At 41.1% G+C, this 21666-nt stretch overlaps 1 protein-coding gene across 1 annotated transcript in view; it reads right to left on the bottom strand.

Annotated features, from left to right (window-relative positions):
* The window catches only part of GPAT3 (glycerol-3-phosphate acyltransferase 3), a 131200-nt gene extending 109741 nt beyond the window's left edge, over nucleotides 1–21459 (bottom strand). The window contains exon 1 of the mRNA XM_073637111.1: nucleotides 21198–21459. Coding sequence (XP_073493212.1) covers nucleotides 21198–21341 — 144 coding nt within the window. The 5' untranslated portion in view covers nucleotides 21342–21459. The remainder of the gene's footprint in view (nucleotides 1–21197) is intronic.
* Between the last annotated feature and the right edge of the window lie 207 nt (nucleotides 21460–21666).

The following is a 21666-nucleotide window of genomic DNA, read 5'->3' as shown; positions in this document are numbered from 1 at the left end:
AAGATTGGCGCTTCATGTTATGACTAAGAACCAGGGAAAGTATTGAAATGCATAGTAACTCCCATGTTTATAGACCTCTTGCCTAATCTTTTTATGGAATATACACTGATGAAAACGTTTTTAACAAATTTTGGAATGCACATTCATTTTATCTACACACGTGTGCTGGATCTCCTACTGCCCTGGAACCTTCTGTGTGGGACTGACTCTCCCAAGTGCTCCAATACACCACATTTCTTGTGATTGCTGGTCGATAGGAGGGTGAGCTGAATACTTTTTTTTTTTTTTTTTTTTTTTTTTTAACCTTTATATGCAGTATATTTGGTGAATCTTTTGACAGTCCATCCACCAAAAAGTCAAATCAGTGCCAGCTATGAGTAGGTTTTGAGCTATAATTTACACTACTTTCTGTCATAAGTTAAAGGGGTTGTCCGGTCTTAAACTACAAGTCTGCAGTTACTATATGACTGCAGACTTTCAAATCCTCACGTGAGGACTGTCCCATTCAGGTACCAGAAACCGCGGTCATTTGACCGCAAGTATGCAATATGCATGCTTCTGGCCACGTTCCGACTAGACTGTTTCACCCATCTAGTCGGAATGTGGTCGGGAGTACACATGACCAGTTACCGGCACCGGAGAATCCTCACAGCGCACTCGATGTGAGGATTCAGAAGTCTACAGTCATATCAAGTGACTACAGCTTTGTAGCCTGAGGCTGTACCCCTTAAGGGTAGATAACTCTGAGTAAATGTTTTCGCACACCAACTGAGGCATAATACGATTACCGATCGGTAAGCTTTTGTCGTTTAAATGCCTGACAGGCAAACCAAAGTGGACGATCCACACTGAGCAATCTATACCTACCCACCTAACCTATAAGCTGCCATAGTGCTCGGCAGTGTGCGTTCTGTTTTCTGTTTACACAGGATGATGCACCGCCAAGAACGAGCATTCTTTTGTGCAGTACTAGAGATCATTTCAATTCTTTTGCTCGGTCACAGCTTGTTTACACGGCAAGATTATCATGAAACAAGCCTTTTTAAGAAGGCTCGTTCACAATTATCTTGCAGTGTATATGCCCCTTAAGGGCCAATGCCATCAAGCTAATAGATTAATCCTTGCCCGCTTCTCATATCAATTTTGAAAATTAACAAGGAAAGCACATAACCAAAAAAGCTTTATACTTTCTGCACTATTGTGAATTGCTTTAAAATGTGTGACTTTATTTTTGCATATGGTGTGCATCTGTCAATTTAACAAAAATGTTACATAGAAGTCAGTCTATGCCTTATAGTACAGTATAATAGCTCATACACATTTGTTATTCGTGCTATGGGACAAATGATACCATATCAGCCTAATGGGTTAGAAAACTATTGACCTAGCAGCCTGCTGACTGATAACCCATCTCTTTCACAATAAGAGGTGCTCATCTTGAGAGGTTTATGACTTTATTGAAGGGCTGAAAACAAATACATTAGGCTATGTTCACATTTAAACCTCCTTCAGATGTCTGTGAAACACGGTCCGACACGTCCGATTTTTTTTCAAACTGGAGAAACTATTAGGAGTATCAGCATTTTACAGTTCATTGTCTGCAGCTAATGTCTTCCTATAAGAATTATGGGCCACAGCCATGTATCACTTAATCTTATTGATTTATTATGGTTTTTAAAGGTGTCCATAAGAAATGTTAGCTGTACGTGATTTGAAAAAATATATATACAGTACAGACCAAACGTTCGGACACACCTCATTTAAAGATTTTTCTGTATTTTCATGACTATGAAAATTGTACATTCACACTGAAGGCATCAAAACTATGAATTAACACATGGGGAATTATATACTTAACAAAAAAGTGTGAAACAACTGAAATTATGTCTTATATTCTAGCTTCTTCAAAGTAGCCACCTTTTGCTTTGATGACTGCTTTGCACTCTCTTGGTATTCTCTTGATGAGCTTCAAGAGGTAGTCACCGGAAATGGTCTTCCAACAATCTTGAAGGAGTTCCCAGAGATGCTTACCACTCTGCGGTCCAGCTCACCCCAAACCATCTTGATTGGGTTCAGGTCTGGTGACTGTGGAGACCAGGTCATCTGGCGTAGCACCCCATCACTCTCCCATTAGGTCAAATAGCCCTTACACAGCCTGGAGGTGTGTTTGGGGTCATTGTCCTGTTGAAAAATAAATGATGGTCCAACTAAACGCAAACCGGATGGAATAGAATGTCGCTGCAAGATGCTATGGTAGCCATGCTGGTTCAGTATGCCTTCAATTTTGAATAAATCCCCAACAGTGTCACCAGCAAAGCACCCCCACACCATCACACCTCCTCCTCCATGCTTCATGGTGGGAACCTTTTCTGCGTCGCACAAAGACACGGTGGTTGGAACCAAAGATCTCAAATTTGGACTCATCAGACCAAAGCACAGATTTCCACTGGTCTAATGTCCATTCCTTGTGTTCTTTAGCCCAAACAAGTCTCTTCTGCTTGTTGCCTGTCCTTAGCAGTGGTTTCCTAGCAGCTATTTTACCATGAAGGCCTGCTGCACAAAGTATCCTCTTAACAGTTGTTGTAGAGATGTGTCTGCTGCTAGAACTCTGTGTGGCATTGACCTGGTCTCTAATCTGAGCTGCTGTTAACCTGCGATTTCTGAGGCTGGTGACTCAGATAAACTTATCCTCAGAAGCAGAGGTCACTCTTGGTCTTCCTTTTCTGGGGCGGGCGTCATGTGAGCCAGTTTCTTTGTAGCGCATGATGGTTTTTGCAACTGCACTTGGGGACACTTTCAAAGTTTTCCCAATTTTTCACACTGACTGACCTTCATTTCTTAAAGTAATGATGGCCACTCATTTTTCTTTACTTAGAATTTGTATTATGGCAAGAAAAAAGCAGCTAACAGTCTATTCAGTAGGACTATCATCTGTGTATCCACCTGACTTCTGCACAACACAACTGATGGTCCCAAACCCATTTATAAGGCAAGAAATCCCACTTATTGAACCTGACAGGGCACACCAGTGAAGTGAAAACCATTTCCGGTGACTACCTCTTGAAGCTCATCAAGAGAATGCCAAGAGTGTGCAAAGCAGTCATCAAAGCAAAAGGTTGCTACTTTGAAGAACCTAGAATATAAGACATATTTTCAGTTGTTTCACACTTTTTTGTTAAGTATATAATTCCACATGTGTTAATTCATTGTTTTGATGCCTTCAGTGTGAATGTACAATTTTCATAGTCGTGAAAATACAGAAAAATTTTTAAATGAGGTGTGTCCAAACTTTTGGTCTGTACTGTATATCTCAAGTTCGCAACCCTGCTGTCCGTGAACTGACAATGATGCACAAACTGGCCACGCGCCTCAATTTAAAAGGATTGTCAGCACAGAATGACTGTTCAAACCAAGTACAGGCGCTCGGTGCATCATGGCGCTGCCAATCATTTATATACACCTTCCCACCTGCTTGTATTCCATCTATTCTCTGGCTCTATTAAGCCAGAACTGTCAATCAATCAAAGATGGAGGTTGTGCAGGAAGACAAGCAGGTGGGAAGGAGTATTTGGGAAAGGGTAGGCAAAATGGTACACAGTAAAAAACACACATTTTTTAATGGTATCCACTCTTTGACATCTGTCAGAGGCATCCATTTAAGACTATGTTCACATATCCAGTTTGTATTTCTGCTTTTGGGTCCACTGGATAAACAGAAACAAAACATTCCACTACCGAACCTGTTCATTTGGTTTCCATTTTGGATCGGTTTTGTGACACATTCATATTTTTTTTTTTTTTTTTTTTTTTTTTTAAACGCTGGATCCGTTACTAACAGATCAAAAGCGGACATTTGATCAGAGCCTAAGGCTATGTTCACACATGTTATGTTTTTCAGCGTTTTTTTGCTGCAGATTTTTATGCAAATTTTCAGATGAGTTTTGCAGTACCAAGTTTTTTTTGTTGCGTTGGTTGGGTTTTTGGAAAATAGAGCATGTCACTTCTTTCAGCGTTTTTTACCCATAGGAAGTAATGGGTGGTGGAAAAAACGCATCAAGAGGAGATGGCAAAAGAGAATGGGGTTCTTTTTTTCACAGAACTTTATGTACATGCATAAATAGAGACAGAACGACAGTGAAAAATAACATAAAAAAACGCAGCAAAACCTGCGTTTTTGACGCAGGTGATTTCCTGCCAGAGATCAGTTTTACTGCAGATTTGTGACGCAAAAAAAAACAACATGTGTGAACACAGCTTAAAGCTTATCTTGTTTCATAATACACACTAACCACATTAAATAGATGTCTTATACCTGATGAGCCTGGTGCACTTAGTTACTTGGAAAAATGCTATTATGGAATGGCTTTATAACCCAGATAATAAAATATTTATTACAATTCATATTATAGTACCCTTAAAGGTGTTGTTTTTTTTACCCCTGGGCAAATTTATGAGTAATGCAGTTTCTCAAAAACTAAAAGTGTAAATCTTGAGTATAATATGTTCATGATTACCATTACTCCATACTTCTTGCTTTTGTAGAAACTGAACTTAGGAATTATACATAGAGAAGAAACTGATGGTATCCATTTTGGAGAATATACCCTTCCCTGGTTTACTCCCCCCCCCCCCCCCCTCCTCTCCCTTCCACAATTGAGAGGTTGGCTTATATCCTGCTACCCTTCCTCTCTTGTTCCTCAGGTTCATGACATTAAAGTTTCCTTGCTACTTGCTCTCAGAAGCATTATTGTACACTAAATATTGTATGTGATGTATCTGATACCCTTTTCCCTTTGTTATGTTTGAAAAATTCTAATAAAAACTCATTGTTTAAAAAAAAAAAAAAAACTAACAGTGTACTTTCTTCTGCATGATGTTGACCAATCACATACTGTGTAGTGTAGAGCAGAGCCCAGTGTCATTACATACACTTCCAGATCACCTCTCATGACAGTCAGTGTGGGAGCAGGGTACACTAGAGCTGAGTGTGATTACAAACACTTCTGCAACAGCAGCTATGGTTTGAAAGTGATGTCTGCTCTGCCCTTCTCCCCACAATGAATGCTGTGAGTAAACATCTGGAAATGTTTGTAGTCACAGTTTGCTCTGCCATATTCTCCCTCCCCCACACTGACTGTTGTGAGAGGAGATATGGATCTTGTATTGACACTCAGCTCTGTTCTATACTACACTGTAGCTGCAGAGATCAGGGTGTGTTCTTTCTTCCCATAGTTTTGCAATGCAGTTAATAGCCCCCAAGTTGCCTAAGAAGTGAAACGTATCAATAAATGAATTGCAAAATCATTCTAACTAGGACTCAGTCTTGAATCAGACATCATTGGGACCACCATCATTCACGACAACAAACTTCCCATGTCCAACTGTGAATTTAGCGGTACTGCACATGAGTGACCATTATTCCCTAAGGTCTAATTCACACGTGAAAAAGTGGTACCGATGTCATCAGTGCATCATCAATGTTTTTCATGGATGGATAAATAAATTTAAAAAACTTTGCATATACTTTGCAAAGTCAAACACGGACATCACAAGGATGGCATCCGTATGCTGTATGTGTTTTTCCATGATGCAATATATACATTAACACGGATGTCTGAATAAGGTCTAAACAGTAAATTAAGTGACCCCTGTTTTCGTAATCATTTAAAATCCTAATGATAAATATATAATCCTTTGAGATTTTACCAACTATCCAGTGGAGCCTTTTTAAGAATCTTGAAGAAATCAGGAAAGGTAGGAAAAAGTTATTAGATCAAAGAACCACACTAGTACAGCATGGAGGGGGCAACAACAACTTAAAATTCTACAGAGGCACAATTTTTTTGCTCTTTCCCTGACTGTGAAATGATCCAAGGACCTGTCCTTAGCCCTAGGCAATATTTACTGAGGTGCTAACAAATGCAGCTTCTTCTAGCTTCGAATGGCCAGGAGGAGGAGAGTAAGGAAGCCCACTTAGTGTCTATGCAGAGTGCAGCTCAGCAGCCTTAGCAATACCTTTATCATGATGCTGTGCTCTGCATAGGCACTGATTTCATCTCTGTTTCTGTGTAAGTAAACAGCATCCGCCGTCTCATCTCAACTACTCTGCTCTGCATAGGCAGCCACTGAGATAACAGAGGATGCACTGTACTCTTCAACAACTCTACACCTCTCCTCTCAATTTAATAAAAAAAAAAAAACACACCACACTAATGTTACAATAAATTTTGTTTAAAATACTTTTTCTAACCCTAACTAGGGTTAGGATAATAAAACAGTTACATAGGACAAAAAAGTATAAAATATTTTATGCCAGATTTAAGCAAAAAAGCTTAAAATATCTAGAGGCAACAAGCAAGCTAAAATTAAATATGTATTTTCTTAACATTCAATACTTGTGCATGGGAGAATAAGGGTTAAATACTGGACTATTAGAAGGGAGTGAAGAAGTGCTAACGATTTATAGGTTAGTGGGTGCAAAATGCTAGGTTTTCGTCAGGCGCTGCCAACTCACACTACGCCATTGAAAATAAGAAAACCCCATGTTGATTAGTATTAATATTCGGACTACATGTTTTTTTTGGTCACCCTCACCAATTTGTAAGACAGTAGTCTATTTTAGATATGTGATTTGGCTGTCAAATCACAGAGAAATCTGCTTCTCTCTCCTTCTTGACTGATCAGTCATTCTCAAAATTCTAAATTCACAGGTAAAATCTGTATTCAGAGAAGATTGTTACATTACCGAGATAGAATCTTAACATTAGAAACTGCCATCTCCTATCTACTGTAGATGGATGGGAGAAGGGAGGAGCTTTGCTTTTTGCTATCTACACAGAATCTTATCAGTAGCAACTGCCATCTCCTATCTCAGTAATGTAATAATCTGTCACAATGTAACAAGCCGATTTCTCTGATAAGATATATTACAAAGTTGCTTATTTACATGTGTACTATTGGTTTATTAAACAAATAAAATGACGGTTACTCTATGTTGTGTAATATTAGGTAATGGAATTAAAGGAGTAAAGGAAGGAAGGGTATATTTCATTTCTTTTGCTGCACATTTTTGTGAGTCTTGGACTTCATGTTGGCAGTTGCACGCAACTCACTTGAATTACCTAAAAAATGTTAAACTATTGCTCAATAGATTAATTTGATGTAACTTATTTTTTTGTAAAAGATCAAACGAGGGGGAAAAAAAAAAGCTGAAAAATGCTGGGAAAAATACCGTTAACGACAGATTGTAATTTAAAGAGAAAATACAATAGAATGCAAACTTACTAAATTTAGATGGAAAATTGCACGTTGCAAATGTTACCCTTCACTCCCCCTTGTAACTTTATTATAAACAGAAATCTAAATTATTGTAAAATAAAGGTGGCTAAAAAAAAAAAACCAGCAAAAACGGAACGTGTGAAAAGAGCCTAACAGAAATGACAGATTTTAAGGCTATGTTCACACGTTGCATTTTTTCCTGCTTTTTTTAGTCAAATTAAAAGCTGCTTTTTACAGTACCAGCAAAAGCCATGAGCTTTTCTAAATCCCATGCACATACATTGGTATTTTTCCTGACTGAATTTGAAAACTGCTTTTTTTTTTTTTTTTTTTTTTTTTTTTTTTAAAACTGCAGCATGTCACCTCTTTCAGTGATTCTTCCAGGGCTGTAGAGTCAGTAAGCCAAACCACAGAGTTCACAGCACTGCCTCACTACTAAGCATGTACATAAAATGCAGCACAGTTTCATCTCACCTAAAAGTAGAGATCCTTAGATCAGGAACAGAACAGACTTCTATAGGACATTTCATAACTTTCCCAAATTCTTATGAAAAAATATTCCCCACAAACTGCATTGTACTAATGAACCCAATTTATTATTTTAGGAGTCGGACCATTTTATACCAACTCCACCAAAATGGACAACGACTCAGACTCCACAGCCCTGCCTTTTTTTTTTCAGCCATAGAAAGCAACAAGTGCAAAAACGAAGCAAAAAACATTGCCATCAGTTTTTGCTGCGTTTTTAGTGAAAAAAAGCAGTTATAGCAGGATGTGAAAACCATTCATTTTTGTGATTTTTCACAAGTTTAAACCAAAAATATCTTGGTCTTCTCACATGAGAATGGCAGTTAGGATTAGTACAATTTAATTAAATTAGTCATATGTGTTAACCCCTTTACAACCCAAGGTGGTTTGCACGTTAATGACCAAGCCAATTTTTACAATTCTGACCACTGTCACTTAATGAGGTAATTACTCTGGAACGCTTCAACGGATTCCCCTGATTCTGAGACTGTTTTTTCGTGACATATTGTACTTCATGATAGTGGTAAAATTTATTCGATATCACTTGCGTTTATTTGTGAAAAACACGGAGATTTGGCGAAAATTTTGCAATTTTCAAAATTTGAATTTTTATGCCCTTAAATCAGAGAGATATGTCCCACAAAATAGTTAATAAATAACATTTCCCACATGTCTACTTTACATCAGCACAATTTTGGAGCCAAAATTTTTTTTTAATTGGGGAGCTATAAGGGTTAAAAGTTGACCAGCGATTTCTCATTTTTCCAACAAAATTTACAATACCATTTTTTTAGGGACCACATCATATTTAAAGTCACTTTGAGGGGTCTTTATGACATAAAATAGCCAAAAGTGACACCATTCTAAAAACTGCACCCCTCAAGGTACTCAAAACCACATTCAATAACTTTATTAACCCTTCAGGTGCTTCACAGGAATTTTTGGAATGTTTAAGAAAAAAAATGAACATTTAACTTTTTTCACAAAAATGTTACTTTGACCCAATTTTTTTTTATTTTCGCAGGGGTAACAGGAAAAAAATGGACCCCAAAATTTGTTGTGCAGTTTCTCCTGAGTAAGCAGATACCCCATATGTGGGGGAAAACCACTGTTTGGGCGCACGGCAGGGTTCGGAAGGGAAGGAGCGCCATTTGACTTTTTGATTGTAAAATTTGCTTGAATAATTAGCGGATGTGCCCCTGATGTGCCTAAACAGTGGAAACCCCCCACAAGTGACACCATTTTGGAAACTAGACCCCTCAGGGAACTTATCTAGATGTGTGGTGAGCACCCTGAACCCCCAAGTCCTTTACAGAAGTTTATAACATGGAGCAGTGAAAATAAAAAAAATCTAACTTTTTCCACTTTTAGTCCTAATTTTTTTATTTTCACAAGGGTAAGAGGAGAAAATGTACCCCAAAAACTTTGTGCAATTTCTCCAGAGTACGCCAATACCCCATATGTGGGGAAAATACAGTGTTTGGGTGCATGGCAGAGATCAGAAGGAAAGGAGCACTGTGTGACTTTTTGAACGCAAAATCGGCTGGAATCGAGAGCGGACACCATGTCGCGTTTGGAGAGCCCCTGATGTGCCTAAATAGTTGAAACCCCCCACAAGTGACCCCATTTTGGAAACTACACCCCTCAAGGATTTTATCAAGGGGTATAGTGAACATTTTGAACCCAGAGGTACGACACAGAATTTGATGACATTAGGTCATCATATTGAATAAGTTGTCATTAGTCTTGAGCTCAAATGCTCGCTGCTTGAGTTTGCATCGGGTACTCAGGTATGCACCATGTATCACGGGTGCTGGAGTGAAATGCTCGAGTCCCCGCAAGCATGTTTCACGGTTATTAGACACCCCAAAAAAAACATGCGGGGATCGCTCGTGCATGGCAGGCAATCCCCGCGAGGTTTTTTTGGCCGCGAAGCATATGGGGCGGAGACTCGAGCACCCACGATACTCAATGCATACCCGAGCACCCGATGCAAACTCAAGTAGTGAGCACTTGCGTTCAACACTAGTTGCCATATCGTTTTTTTTTTTTTTTTTTTTGTTTTTTTTTTTAACTTTTGAATAAAAAAACAACCCTAACCCCAACCCCAGCCCTAGCGTTTATTTTTTACGCCGTTCCTAGTGCGGTATAAGTGATTAGACGACCTTATTCTTCGGGTCGGTGCGACTACAGAGATACCAGAATCATATCGGGTTTTTATGATTGACACACTAAAAGACACATTTTGTAAAATCTAGTTATTGCATCGCCATATTTTGAGAGCTATAATTTTTCCATATTTTGGCAGACAGTCATGTGACGGCTTGTTTTTTGCGGGATGAGTTGACGTTTTTATTGCTGCCATTTTCAGGCACGTGGCATTTTTTGATCATTTTCTATTCCAGCTTTTGGGAGGCAGAATAAACAAAAACCAACAATTCAGGAAATGTGTTTTTTTTTTTTTTTTTTTTAATTTATTCTACTCCGCGTGTGGTAAAATTGATAAGGCAGCTTTATTCTTCGGGTCAGTACGTTTACATCGGTACCACATTTATATTGTTTTTCTATGTTTTGGCGCTTTTACACAATAAAAGCTATTTTATAGAAAAACATATTTTTTTGCATCGCTTTATTCTGAGAGCTATAACTTTGATTTTTTCGGATGATGGAGCTGTATGGCAGCTTGTTTTTTGCGGGACAAGATGACGTTTTCAGCGGTACCATTTTTATTTATATTCGTCTTTTTGATCGCGTGTTATTCCATTTTTTGTTTGGCGGTATGATGATAAAGCATTGTTTTTTCCTTCGTTTTTTTTTTTTTTTTTTTTTTTACCGTGTTCACTGAAGGTGTTAACTAGTGGGACAGTTTTATAGGTCAGGTTGTTACGGACGCGGCGATACCAAATATGTGTACTTTTATTGTTTGTTTTTTTCATAATAATATTTATTGATGGGTACATTATATTTTTATTTTTGGTGGATTATTTTTTTTATTTTTTTTTATATTTTTACAATTTTTTTTATTTTTTTTCCCCACACTTTCTGAAAGTTTTTTTACTTTTTTACTTTGTCCCACTCAGGGACTTTCACTTTTTTATTCTGATCGCCTGTATAGCATAGGGATGGAGCACCATCCCTGTGCCATGCAGGCAGTCAGCGATGCACAGTGAGAAGATTGTTTGGTCATGCACTGCGCATGACCAAACAATCTTCCTGCTGTCTGGTGACCCGGATGTTGTCATGACGACATCGGGTCGTTATGGCAACACCCGGGAAGCCGCGGCAGACAGCGCTGGAGGCCGGAAGAGGAGGTGAGTATTGCGATCACCTCCCCTTAGCCACCGCAATGCTGCGATCGACTTCGATCGCAGCATTGCGGGGGTTAATGTGCCGGGAGCGGTGCGGGACCACTCCCTGCATATAGTACCGGGTGTCAGCTGTGACAATCAGCTGACACCCGGCGGCGATCGCGCCCGCACAGCCTGTGTGCGCGCGCGATCGCGATGACGTACTAATACGGGTCAGGCTCTTAAGTCCCAGGGCACAGACACGTATTAGTACGTCATGGGCTTTAAAGGGGTTAAAGTAAACAATTGCCTAACCAATGTTTGAAATTGAACAATACCGACCAACTAAATGGCCAACAAATGTGTAGAAGTAAACAGTGTCCGCCCTACAAAATGCACTCCCAGTGTCTTCGGGTACACTATTCCAGACCAATTAAACTCCTCCTGCTGTTACATTTGTAATTACCGTATGTATTTTTTTTAATGAATATTAGAATAGTCACTATTTTTTCAGACATACAAATCTTTTTCCAATAAAAAATTTGATCAATTTCCAAAAATGTTTTATGGTTCACATACAGTATGTCTTGCATTGGTGCCCTAACACCTTGCATTGTTCATGCTTGTATGGTGGAAGCAAAGCTAAACTTTGGGATCCTGAAAAAGCCAGCAAGAAAAGCCAGCAAGAAAAGCCAGCAAGAAAAGCCAGCAAGAAAAGCCAGCAAGAAAAGCCAGCAAGAAAAGCCAGCAAGAAAAGCCAGCAAGAAAAGCCAGCAAGAAAAGCCAGCAAGACTTACTTTTTGTCTGCAGCTTTTTTTTTTACTGCCAATAGATCAGGTTTGGCTGCAGAAAAAAAGAAGCAAAAAAGCAACGTGTCAACATAGCCTAAAGGTTGGAAAAAGTGAAGATTTGAGGAAAAAAAGCAACTGTAAAAATTGGAGCCTATGTAGCAGCAGTGACAACTAGTAGGAAATATTGCACCAGTTACTAAAATAATAATAGCAACCGGCTATAGCGTACCAAACAGGTCACCAAAAATATGGAATAAGCAAAGTGAAATATCCATGCGTGTAGATAGCAGATCAGTAATAATGTCTCAATGAACGAATAAAGACCTGGATGTGTGACCTCTAAGGAATAAACTCCAACAAGGAAATAGGGAGGAGAGAGGGAGAGAGAACCCCACGTGTTACACCACCAGCTGTGGCTTCTTCGGGGTGACAATAAATGCGATCACTTATTTTCTAACTGCTAGCCATTTTGCATTCTCATTTAATTAATATTTATATGATTACTGTAATTGTTCTTGTAGGTATACCCCTTTTTTCACATATAAAGCGCCATGGAATAAATGGCGCTATAATAATAATAATTTATAGGTTACTAGTGCCGTTTGTACAACCCCACCCCCCCACCTTCTTACACTTTAGTTTTTTGCGGTGTACAGCCAGCACAGAACTCTAGCTTACTAACTGTGCCAGTCCTTCCCTTTTCCTTTAAAGAATGGGATTGCCCTTTCTTAAATTAATGCGAGGGCTACAGGGCAAGGCAACTTGTGTATACGACAGCAAGTTTCACAGAAGTTGCACGACCAAAAACATTTGGGAGATTAGTCAGTGTTGTAAGACTTAGTTTTGCAATTTGGTCGTAAAAAAACAGCTAATATCGAAGACATGTTGAAGTTGGGCCCATCATACATTGAAGCCTATGGGCAGGGGCCTAAATATCGCAGACGTCGCAACTGGGCCTACGCGGGTGAGGAGGGCAAGCGCAAACTCGGACGCACATTCAGGTGAAGTGTATTGCGGCACAGAGATCCGTGTGCTGCAATACACTTGCCAGCCAATCGGAAGCCAGTAGCTGATGTCGGAATGCACGTGATTGGGGGCGCATGGCAGTGACGTCATGTGCTCCCGTTGCTTGCACACTGAACTCAGCTGACATTTTATATATATACACACACACACACACACACACACACACACACACATACATATATACATAAACCAGGATAGGCAAGATTTACGGTTTGGAAAATAAGTATTTGATAACTTGCAAAATCGGCAGTGTTCCCCACCTACAAACAATGGAGAAGTCTGTAATTTGTATTGTAGGTATAATTCACCTCAGAGACAGAATCGAAATATAAAAACCAGAAAATCACATTGTATGATTTTGAAATAATTAAATTGCATTTTATTGCGATAAATAAGTATTTGATCACCTACCAACCAGAAAGAATTCTGGCTCTCACAGACCTGTTAGCTTTTCTTTAAAAAGTCCTCTGCACTCATTACCAGTATTAATTGCACCTGCTTGAACTCGTTACCTATATAAAAGACACCTGTCCACACACTCAATAAATCACACAATGGCCAAGACCAAAGTGCTGTCTAAGGACAACAGGGACAAAATTGTAGACCTGCACAAGGCTGGGATGAGTTACAGAACAATAGGCAAGCAGTTTGTTGAGAAGGAAACTGTTGGTGCAATTATTAGAAAATTAGATACTGGTCTGACGCCTCTCATCCAGAAAAACCAGAACTCTCACTTTGCACTGACGATGGGCAGTACCCCGAAACACAGTGTCTGCAAATTGAGTTTCTGGTTCTGGCTTATATCCTAAGTTATGTGATAAGGCTCGTTAAAGGGCTATTAACTTTTAGGATTGCTACTTCTTGTAGGTGGCACTAGAGTTCTGGTCCTCTTCCTCTCTGAAGAGACAATTAGAAAACGGAAGAAACACAAGATGACTGTCAATCTTCCTCGGTCTGGGGCTCAATGCAAGATCTCGTCTCGTGGGGTAAGGATGATTCTGAGAAAGGTCAGGAATCAGCCCAGTACTACAAGGGAGGACCTGGTTAATGACCTGAAGAAAGCTGGGTCCACAGTCTCAAACATTACCATTAGTAATGTGGCACCCCAGGGATCTGGTTTCCACAGTAACAAGCAATGTTATGTCTGAGAGCAGGTGAGAGGTCTCTTGGTCAGGGATCCTGTGCATGCCACACCTCCTGCCCAGTCCTGGGAGGGGAAGAACTTCCCCTGTATAAACCTGGGGCTGAGGCAGGGTTAGAGAGTTCAGAGGGAGAGTGCAGCCAGGAGGGCTGACAGGGAGCTGTGGCTCCGGCTGGGCCCAGCTCCTGGGCCATGCCAGAAGTAGAGAAGAGAAGCAGCATAGGAAGAAACAACAGGAGCTCTGTGGGAGCAGTGTTACAAAGAGTCAGGGGCTGGCAGCTGCAGAGCTCGCCCTGACTGAGAAGATTTCTTACCGGACCCGGAGTCCGAGGCTGTGGGGACTAACTCCTACCCAGCAGCAGAATCCGTCAGGCAGGGGATTTCAGGTCCTCTGGCCAAGAAACCCGAAGGCACGGTCACACGCATGGGACCAGCACCGCCGTCGTGGAGCGGAAGCTACTAGAAGGCCCCGAGTCACCGGCCATACAGGTGAGCACCACACGGTACACTCAGGGACGTGGGCTACTTATACTCGCTTCTAGCAAGGTAGCCAGAAGAGTATCGTTAGTTTGGGAGGCCTACAACTCCGCCTGGCCAGGGGAGATCCCATCTGCTCAAGGACTGACCAGGCCCCAACCGCTAGCCAGTACTCCGGGAGGGTCTATCTTTGTCACCAGTAAAGACCCTGAACTACACCGCATCGTCTCTGAGTGGTTCCTGCTACCCCCATCATCCACGTCGGCTGCCCTGAGGCCATACCCCTCCCGTTGGGGGTTATACCATCTACGCTGCACTATCCTACCACCGGCCTCAGCGGTCTGCCCTGCAGCGGCAGCTCCATAGCTGCATTCAACGGGTGGCATAGTCGTCCTACATCTACCGCTGATACAGCGCCACTTAGTCTGACTCCCTGGGCACGGACCGGGTCACCGCCACGAGACTACAACCCTCAACAGATCCGGCTCCGGGTAAGCTCCCGCGTGCGCAACGCTGCGCGACACAGGCCCAGGGGTGCGTCAGTAACACATTACACCATCAAGGATTGAAATCCTGCAGGGCACGCAAGGTCCCCCTGCTCATGTCAGCACATGTTCAGGCCAATTTGAAGTTCACCAATGACCATCTGGATGATCCAGAGGAGGGACGGGAAAAGGTCATGTGGTCGGATGAGACCAAAATAGAACTTTTTGGTATCAACTTCACTTGCCATGTTTGGAGGAAGAAGAAGGATAAGTACAACCACAAGAACACCATCCCAACTGTGAAGCACGGTTGGGGAAACAACATACTTTGGGGGTGCTTTTCTGCAAAAGGGACAGGACGACTGCATCGTATTAAAGGGAGGATGGATGGGGTCATGCATTGTGAGATTCTGGCTATCAATCTCCTTCCCTCAGTAAGCGCATTGAAGATGGGTCGAGGCTGGGTCTTCCAGTATAACAATGACCCGAAAGACACAGTCAGTGAATCTAAGGAGTGGCTCCTTAGCATTTTAAGGTCCTTGTGTGGTCTAATGAGTCTCCAGACCTGAACCCAATAGAAAGTCTTTAAAGGGAGCTGAAACTGAATGTTGCCCGGCGATAGACCCGAAACATCTAGGAGAATATCTGTATGGAAGAGTGAGACAAAATCCCTGCTGCAGTGTGTGCAAACTTGGTCAAGAACTACAGGAAACGTCTGACCTCTGTAATTGCAAACAAAGGTTTCAGTACCAAATATTAAGTTCTGTTTTTCTATTGTATCAGATAGCATTTTATTGCATGAAATAAGTAATTACTTATGTAAAAATCATACAATGTGATTTTCTGGATTTTTCTTAGATTCTGTCTCTCACAGTTGAAGTGTACCTGTGATAAAAATTACAGACCTCTCCATTGTTCATGGGTGGGAAAACTTGCAAATTCGGCAGTGTTTGAAATACTTATTTTCCCTACTGTATACCAGGAAAGGCAAGATATACAAATGCTTCTCACTAAATTAGAATATCCTCAAAAAGTTCATTTATTACAGTTCTTCAATACAAAAAGTGAAACTTATTATATAGTCATTACAAACAGAGTGATCTATTTCAAGTGTTTATTTCTGCTGATGTTGATGACTATGGCTTACAGCCAATGAAAAGCACAAAAGTTGTGTCAGTAAATTACAATAATTAACAAAAAACACCTGCCAAGGCTTCCAATGCGTTTAAAAAGGTCCCTTAGTCAGTTTCAGTAGGCTCCAATCATGGGGGAAGACTGCTGACTTGACAGATGTCCAGAAGTCATTAACACACTCCATAAAGGAGGGCAAGCCACAAAAGGTCATTGCTAAAGAAGCTGGCTGTTAACAGAGTTCTGTATCCAAGCATATTAATGGAAAGTTGAGCGGAAGGAAAATATGTGGTAGGAAAAAGGTGCACAAGCAACCAGGATAACCGCATCCTTGAAAGGTTTGTTTAAGAAAAAGGCCAATCAAAATATTGGGGGAGATTCACAAGCACTGGACTGCTGCTACAAGTGTCGCATTCCTTGTGTCAAGCCACTCATGACCAATAGACAACACAAGAAGCGACTTACTTGGGCCAAGGAGAAAAAGACCTGGACTGTTGCTCAGTGGTCCAGGGTGTTGTTTTCAGATAAAAGTAAATTTTGCATTTCATTTGGAAATAAAGGTCCCAGAGTCTGGAGGAAGAGTGGAGAGGCACACAATCCAAGCTGCTTGAGGTCTAGTGTGAAGTTTCCACAATGAGTGATGGTTTGGGGAGCCATGTCATCTGCTGGTGTAGGTCCACTGTGTTTTATCAAGACCAAAGTCAGTGCAGCCATCTACCAAGAAATTTTAGAGCACTTCATGCTTCCCTCTGCCGACAAGCTTTTTGGAGATGGAAATTTCATTCTCCAGCAGGACTTGGCATCTGTCCACACTGCCAAAAGTACCAATACCTGGTTTAAAAACAACAGTATCACTGTGCTTGATTGGCCAGCAAACTCGTCTGACCTTAACCCCATAGAGAAAGGAGTATTGTCAAGAGGAAGATGAGAGACACCAGACCCAACAATGCAGACGAGCTGAAGGCTGCTATCAAAGCAACCTGGGCTTCCATAACTCCTCAGCAATGCCACAGGCTGATCGCCTCCATGTCATGCCACATTGATGCAGTAATTGATGCAAAAGGAGCCCTGACCAAGTATTGAGTGCATTTACTGAACATACATTTCAGTAGGCCAACAGTTCGGATTTTAAAATCATTTTTTAACCTGGTGTTCTAAAGTATTCTAATTTACTGAGATGACTTTTGCGTTTTCATTGGCTGTAAGCCATAATCATCAACATTAAAGTAGTTGTCCAGTACTTTCTATTACCCCCCCCCCCCCCCCAATGTATCCCCCCGGGGCCCCTTAGGATTTTTGTAAATATCTTACGTTGCTGTTTCTGCCTGTGAGCGTCGCTGTCCTTGGCTGCTCACAGGCATCTCGACAAGTGAGGCGTGACTCAGAGCTGGGGTCCCTGCGGTGGCTGCTGGGTTGTGGGCACAGCCTGGCATCCACCGTGGAATGCAGAAGACAGAGACCAGGGGGTCACGTGATGCCTGTGAGCGGCCAGTGATAGTGCCGCTTACAAGCAGTATCTGCAAAGTAAGGTAATTACAAAAATCCTTAGGGGCCCCGGGGGGATACATTGGGGAGGGTGGGGGGGTAATATAAAGTACTGGACAACCCCGTTTAACAGAAATAAACACTAGAAATATATCACCGTTTGTAATGACTTTATATAATATATGAGTTTCACTTTTTGTATTGAAGAACTGAAATCAAACTTTTTGATGATATTCTAATTTATTGAAAAGCACTTGTCAAGCAGTATCCAGGATGGGGAACATTACTATGCAGGAGGGGGTGACAACTTGTATGTTTTTTTTTTAGGATTTAGAACGCTACAAGGGCCCATACATCGGACTCCAGTTACGCCACTGCCTATGGGGGTAAATTTGTGCGTGACATACGACCAAGGATAAAAATATCAGGTTTGCTCTAAATAGTAAAAAAAAAAAAAAAAGTTTAAACAGTGCTGTTTTCCCATAGGATAGTGCTCAAAAAAAGCATGTACAAAATTCCTGCCATGCACCGAGAATTCACCTTTCTGATTTTGATAAATTGGGCACAACATCCAGGGCAGCCCATCAAAGCCAGTACAAGCTACTGTACCATGCCTCCTAGTGATCAGAGCAAGTTTTCAAAGGTAAAAAGCAGTAGTGAGGACACAGCACCAACGGATCTTTTTTTTTTTTTTTTTTTTTTTTTAAAGTTGCTACTGAAAAATATCCAGTGGTGCCATTTCCTTATCATTCCTTGGAACGGTGGCTCAGCGGTTAGCACTGCAGCCTTGCAGCATTGGGGTCCTGGGTTCAAATCCCACAAAGGACAACATCTGCAAAGAGTTTGCATTTTCCCCCCATGTTTGTGTGCCGCCGGTTTCCTCCCACACTCCAAAGACATCCTGGTAGGGAATCTAGATTGTGAGCCCCAGTGATGTACGTCAAGTGCTGTGAGCCCCCAGTGCAGTGATGTACGTCAAGTGCTGTGGAATTAATGGCGATAAGTGAGTAAAATAAATAAATTTAAAAGAATTAAATAACCATTAGGCCACGTTCACACATTCAGTATTTGGTGAGTATTTTAAATCAGTATTTGTCAGCCAAGACCAGGAGTGGGTGATAAATACAGAAGTGATGACGTGTTTCTATTATACTTTTCCTCTGATTGTTCCTCTCCTGGTTTTGGCTTACAAATACGGATGTAAAATACTGACCAAATACTGAATGTGTGAACGTGGCCTTAGGGTATGTGCACACCGTCCAGAGCCGCCTGAGGCCCCGACATAGCAGAATGGACGTGGGCGGCTTCCGCTCATTTTATGCAAATGAGCAGCGCCATTTTTTATTTTTTTTACCCCACCTGCGGACTTTCCTGATAGAGGTTAGTCTATGAGGAAAGCCCGCATGCAGACCCGCCGGAGAAATTGACATGCTGCGGTCTGGAAAGATGCGCATCATGTCAGTTTCCGCGCGTGATCCACAGATGCATAGTGGACATGGGATTTCTAGAAATCCCATCCACTATGCTGTAACATCTTGCCGCTGCGGGTTTGACGCTGCAGCTCCTGACCGTGTGCACATACCCTTAGATGTGAAATCACCATGTAGCCTATGGCCTTCTTTAAATAAAAAACAACAAATGCCATATGGACACCATCCTAATGAAACCCTTTTTAAGGCCTCATTCACACATTAGCGTTTAAACATGTACAAGAAAAGTTTGCACTGGTGCCTTGAATGTTTTGGATCAGTGTACGATCTTTGTGTCCATTTTTCCTATCAGTGTGTCATCTGTGTACTCTCAGTGTGTCCATTTTTAAAATCATTGTTTTTCACGAACATATACAATAAGTGCCAAAGCTTCTCTTATAATTTGCAATGTTAAATACAGACAGCACACGGATGACACATTGATTCCATCTGTCTACGTGTTTTTCATGGACAGAGACTTGTACTGTCCCTTTTCATCTGTGATACCATGCCTATGAGGTTTGCACAGACATATGGTCTGTCAATAAACACAGTTATGTGAACATGGATTATGATGGGTACATGTGTTATCAGTGGAAAAAAAAACAAACAGATGGGACTCATTCAGATTACCATGTTGCACGTACATGTTCTAACAGATCCATTTAACTGCAGAGATTACATAGGATATTGGAAAAGGCCATTTCTTTTTTTGGTGAACGAACAGTTGTTTTTTAATCTTACTGTACCACATTAGGATGTGAATTAACATCCTGGGAAAAGGTCTACAGTTGTGCAGGGGGCTCAAACGCGGCTGTTAACTATTTAAAAGCTACTGTCAATGGACCGGTTGCAGATGCTTGCGCGTATCTGCTTCTATTGGGCCCCCCACGACACGATCGCGGGAGACCGATTGGCATTATAACCAACCGGGGATCCGCTGAAGGCCCCTATTGCCGTCATCTCAGAATTCCTCCACAGTAGACCAAGGTTTACACTATATGGTGTGATATTGCAATATGCAGTAAAAGCAATCTAATGATAGCAGGCTCCAGTCCCCTAAGGGCACTAAACAATCATGTAAAAAATATAGTTTTTAAAAATAATTAAAATTACCTCCCTATACTGCTAAAAAAATATATATACCGTAGATAGATATTTTTTTATTTTTATTTTTTTTTGTATTGTCGCTTACATACAAGTCTGATCAAAATATAATTAACCCCCTGTGGTAAACACCGGAAAAAGAGAACCAATCAAAACTCCAGTCACCTCCTAAAAAAATTTAATAATAAGCAAAGCATCATATGTACATGATATAGATGTCAATAAAAAGGTCAGTTCAACAAGCAAAAAAACAACTCACTCAGCCCCATAAACAGAATAAAAAAATCTCAGAAAATATAGACAAAGTACAGTAGTTATTTCTTAACAATATTATGAATTTTGTCATTAAATAGAAAAATAAAAACATTAAATAAACACAAGTTTGGTAGTGCCGTAATTGGACTAATATTAGATTACCATTTTTACCGCACAATGAATGCCTTTAAAAAATAAAACCCAAAAAAAAATTACGAGATTGCATTTATTTTTTCACCATTTTATCCCAGTTGGAATTTTTTTCACACTACATTGCCTAGCAAAATTAATGGCGTCATACAGAACTATACTGTATTGCATAATAAAATAAAAACAAGCCCTCATACGATTAGGACGATGGGAAATTAAAAATGTTATCACTCTTGGAAATAGGCAAAGAAAAAAAAAAAATTCTATGTTAATTTACCGGAGGGCTGTAGGTGCGGCACATAATGGATATATTAATGTTATATTATTGTACAATTAAAAGGCAGAAAACCAACAAAAATGAAAAAACAACTCAGAAGAAAATAGGTGCTGCAGCTGGGGAGGAAAAAAGATGGCACAGGAACAGTGCCTCCACCTGATAGGGCTGAAGCCAAACTCTCCCATGGCTCACACCTGACCGCTTTAGTAACGCACCTACAGGTGTATGCAGAGTCTGCACAGCTACCTGTGGCGCAATCAGTGCGGTGAGGGGACGAATGTCGCACATAGGAGTACAAGCCCCTGCTCACCTCCAGCATTTTCATCAGGATCTTCAGGTACACCTCAGAAATGCCCAGAGACATGCCAAACATGGAGGGCAACATGATTAACACCAAAATGAAGGCGAGCCATGCTGTGAAGACGTGATATGCCAGGCTTGAGAAGTCGTCCATGGCTCCGCTGAGCTGCCAGCCTGCAGCCTGCTACTATGTCATCTGTGTGAGAGCAGGAAGCACTGAACTTCTCTGGAGCTGCACTCTTCCTACTCTGTCCTGAGTCCCGCCCTGCTCCTCATCCTCCTCCTCCTCTGGTCATGGACTGCGACCTCTGCCCTCCAGCACATAGTACAGGCTGGGGCTGCTCTTTGCCCTGAGGTGAATTTCTCTCATGGCTGTAACTTTTGATATTAGTAACAGTCTTTATCTTGAAATCCTTCACAAAGAGCAGAATTGGTGGAGCAGCTGTGTCATTTCAGCTGGAACAACAGGACCACAGCCA

This window comes from Phyllobates terribilis, unplaced genomic scaffold (assembly GCF_046119375.1).
Source record: "Phyllobates terribilis strain yellow unplaced genomic scaffold, ASM4611937v1 Scaffold_1__5_contigs__length_1240528914, whole genome shotgun sequence".
Lineage (NCBI taxonomy): Eukaryota > Metazoa > Chordata > Amphibia > Anura > Dendrobatidae > Phyllobates > Phyllobates terribilis.
The sequence above is the reverse complement of the archived record's forward strand: the minus strand, read 5'-3'. Positions and strand labels throughout refer to the sequence as shown.